The sequence below is a fragment of the Carlito syrichta genome, unplaced genomic scaffold, assembly GCF_000164805.1.
Source record: "Carlito syrichta isolate Samal-C Ts95f unplaced genomic scaffold, Tarsius_syrichta-2.0.1 Scaffold314760, whole genome shotgun sequence".
In the NCBI taxonomy this organism is placed as follows: domain Eukaryota; kingdom Metazoa; phylum Chordata; class Mammalia; order Primates; family Tarsiidae; genus Carlito; species Carlito syrichta.
In genome coordinates, this window is record NW_007258856.1 from 165,208 (window position 1) to 168,699 (window position 3,492).

At 55.0% G+C, this 3,492-nt stretch overlaps 1 protein-coding gene across 2 annotated transcripts in view; it reads right to left on the reverse strand.

The window, feature by feature from the left end:
- Nucleotides 1–696: 696 nt before the first annotated feature.
- The window catches only part of ABCC8 (ATP binding cassette subfamily C member 8), an 86,470-nt gene continuing 83,674 nt past the window's right edge, over nucleotides 697–3,492 (reverse strand). For both annotated transcript variants that reach the window (XM_021719484.1, XM_008071834.1), the window contains exons 36-39: nucleotides 3,306–3,409; nucleotides 2,446–2,579; nucleotides 1,433–1,495; nucleotides 697–939 (exon numbers count right to left, since the gene is read on the reverse strand). In XM_021719484.1, coding sequence (XP_021575159.1) covers nucleotides 802–939; nucleotides 1,433–1,495; nucleotides 2,446–2,579; nucleotides 3,306–3,409 — 439 coding nt within the window. In that variant the 3' untranslated portion in view covers nucleotides 697–801. The remainder of the gene's footprint in view (nucleotides 940–1,432; nucleotides 1,496–2,445; nucleotides 2,580–3,305; nucleotides 3,410–3,492) is intronic.

The window sequence follows — 3,492 nt, forward strand, 5'->3', positions numbered from 1 at the left end:
TTAGGCTTTCAGTCACATGCTGCAATACATTCAAGTTTTTGTTTAGGTCACTTTGAGTTAGGATCCTGTCGTTTGCAATGGAAATAGGGTACCCAGACCTCACAATTTTAGTCCACAAATAAAAATGAGAAGAAAGAGGACCAAGCTGTATGGAGATCTGTTACCTTATCTGAGAAGTTCATCAAAGATGCTGTCACCCTGGACATGGGCTGAATTGTGTCCCCCCAAATCCATAGGTTGAAGCCGTCATCCCAACGTAAATGTAGTTGGAGGGCTTGTGAGAAGTGACGTCACAGGAGTGGGCCCTGATACAGTATGACTGGTATAGAATACTAGTATAAGAAGAGACAGACACTGGGGATATGACCACAGAAGAAAGGCCATGTGAGGACACAATGAGAAGGTGCTCATCTGCAAGCCAAGGAGAGAGGCTTCAGCAGAAGCTAAACTGCCAACGCCTTGGATGTTAGACTCTAGGACTGTGGGAAATGTTTCTGTTGTGAAAGTTTCCCAACTTGCGGGATTTTGTTGAGGCAGCCCGGTCTGACCAACACAGGCCTAATTTCACAGAGAAGGAAGCTTGCCTTTGCCCACGCTCACACACTTCTCCAGGTCTGCCCCATGCCAAGGACAGGCTGGCTCTCCTGCACCCACTGTCCACCGCCAGCTCCTGCCCACCAAACTCAGGGTCTCTGGTAGGAAATAATCAATCTCTTTATTTACAAGTGATTTACAGATAGAAAATCCAGGCGGGGGTGGGGGCGGGGTGGGGACACAGGCTGGCTCTTGGGCCCTGGCAGGTCACTTGTCTGCGCGGACGAAAGAGGCGAAGACGCTGTCCTTTCGGCTGAGCAACTTCTCGGGCTTGTCGAACTCAAGGATGGTACCACGTTTCAGGACGATGACCAGGTCGGCGCTCAGGATGGTGTGCACGCGATGCTGGGCGGGGCAGGAAGGGCCGGTCAGGGCAGTGGGAGGGGAAGGGGCCGGCAGCTGAGGGTGTGACCCCTGCAGCTTAGAGGAGACATGGCCAGTGTGCCTTGTCTCTATGGTGACTGCCCTTTCCTGGGGTGGCTCCATCCACTGACATCATTCTCTCCCCTCTGCCCCAACCTCCGGGCTCCAAGACACACACTCACACACCTCCCCCACTTCCTATGGAGAAGTAACCCCAGCTTAGCTCATAGGGCTTTGGGACAGGGCAGACCTTGGAACCTGGAGAAAGAGAGGGAGAGTCTGAGGGAAGTACGGATGCAAGTCCCCCCATACCCCAGATCCTGCAGCCCAGACTCCCTGCAAGCCCTCCGGACTCCACTCCAGGGTCCTTTATTGATTACTGGGACCAGATGAGCCCAGGGGCTGCCCCCAGATGACAGCTGGAAATGCCAGCTCCTCTCTGGGTGTTCCCTGCACCCCACCCATGGGCCCTTACCGCGATGGTGACCACAGTGCGGTCTGCGAAGGCCGTCATCACCACCTTCTGGAGAATGTTTTCCTGCCAGGTGGGGTTAGCAGCTGTTGGCTCGCCAGCCCAGAGGACAGGGTCTGGCCTGGCTCTGGGGATATGGGGCCCAGGTTTGGGGCCCAGCTCCCATCTGACCCCAATCCTCGCTCACCCCCACCCTCTCTCTGGGCCTAATCTCCATGGAACTGATCAGGTTCCCAGTATTCAGAAACTGGACTCGGCCTGTTGGGAGCTCAGCTCTGTGTCTGTGTGTTGTGAGAGTGTCTCTGTGTGATGAGTAATGGTGTGAAGTCTATGTGGGGGTGTGTGTGTATTTATGTGTGTGTGTGTGTGTGTGTATGTGTATGTTTGTATATGTTTTTGTGTTTATTTGCTTGTGTATTTGTGTCTGTGTGTTTATGCATGTGTGTATGTGTTTGCATGTTTGTGTGTTTATGTCTTTATGTGTGTGTTTGCATATGTGTGTGTGTGTGTGTGTGTGTGTGTGTGTGTGTGTGTGTGTGTATGAACATCCCCTAAGACCAGATGGAGTTAGGGTCTCCCTAGCCCTTTACCTTTTCTGCCACACTTAGCTCTTGATTTTTTTTCCCCCAGAGACTGAGTCTTGCTCTGCTGCCCAGGCTGAAGTGCAGCAGTACGATCATAGCTCACTGAAACCTTGAACACCTGGGCTCAACAATCCTCCTGCATCAGCCTCCCAAGTAACTGGTATTACAGATGCACACCACTACACTTGGCTTATTTTTTTTTTTTTCTGTAGCGATGGGGTCTGGTTATGTTGCCCAGGCTGATCCCAAACTCCTGGGTTCAAGTGATCCTCCCACCTTGGCCTTCCAAAGTGCTGGGATTAGAGGCACGAGCTACCACACCCTTGATGTTAAAAGCTACCTGAGCCTCAGGATGACTTTGTACAACCCTTCCCTAACACCCCACTAAACTCTCTCCAAGACTGCCACCCCACGGGCATGCCCAGGACTGACTGTGGCCATGTCGATGGAAGCTGTGGCCTCATCCATGATGAAGATGCTGGTCTTCCTCACGAAGGCCCGAGCCAGGCAGAACAGCTGTCTCTGGCCTTGGCTGAAATTCTCCCCACCTTCCGTGATGATGGCGTCTGAAAACAGCACCGGGCAGGGGAACAGGGCTGAGTTAATCCTGCTCTGTGAGTGGAGCAGATGGGGTGGCTTGGGGGGACTGCTGGCAAATGTGTGTGAGGGGCAGATCACAAAAAAGGCTCTGAGTAGCTACCATGAGGAGGGCAACCCTGGAGGTGTGGCTGCTGGGGGACCCGGCCATTCTGGGTCAGCACGTGCAAGAGCATATGCTCTGAGCGTGTGCGTGCAACATGTGTGTGGGCCTTGGTGGCCTGAATCCCTGATGGCCCAAGGCCCCCCTGCTCCAGGAGCTGCAGCAAAGACACCGAGGCCCTGCCCACCGCTGGGGTGGGGCACAGTCTTCCCAGTCACCTCCAAGAGTGACCTGAGTCTATAATTTTCCAGTCTGTCTTCTCCTCCCCCGGGGCAGGTAGATGGGGTAGGGCAGGGCTGAAGACACCCCCGTGGCTGGGGACTTGCGATCTCTGTCTACAGGGATCCCTGCTCTGCCATGTATCCTGCAGGAGAGGCCAGACCCTGGCCTGACCCATTATGTGACCTGGGGCAAGTCACTTGACCTCTCTGGGTCCCCTGCTTGGTGAGAGATGGGATTAAATGGACTCCAGGACCCTGTCAGGTCCCAGGCTCCAAACTTGGGGCAAACCTGAGACATGGGCCTGAGGCTCCCCTGCCCTTCCAGGGTCCCCGAGTGCCCAGCCAACCCGGCTGCCCACTGGTGTGGTTACCGAGGCCTCCGGGCAGCGCCTTCACCACCAGCTTCAGCTGGGCGATCTCCAGGGCCTCCCACAGCGTGCTGTCGGAACACTTCTTCTCTGGGTCCAGGTTAAACCTGGGGGTGGCATGGAGAGCCCCAGTGGCAAGGGAGCGGGCTTCCACCTCCATCCTCTGGGGCTGAAGAGGGCAGCGACTTGG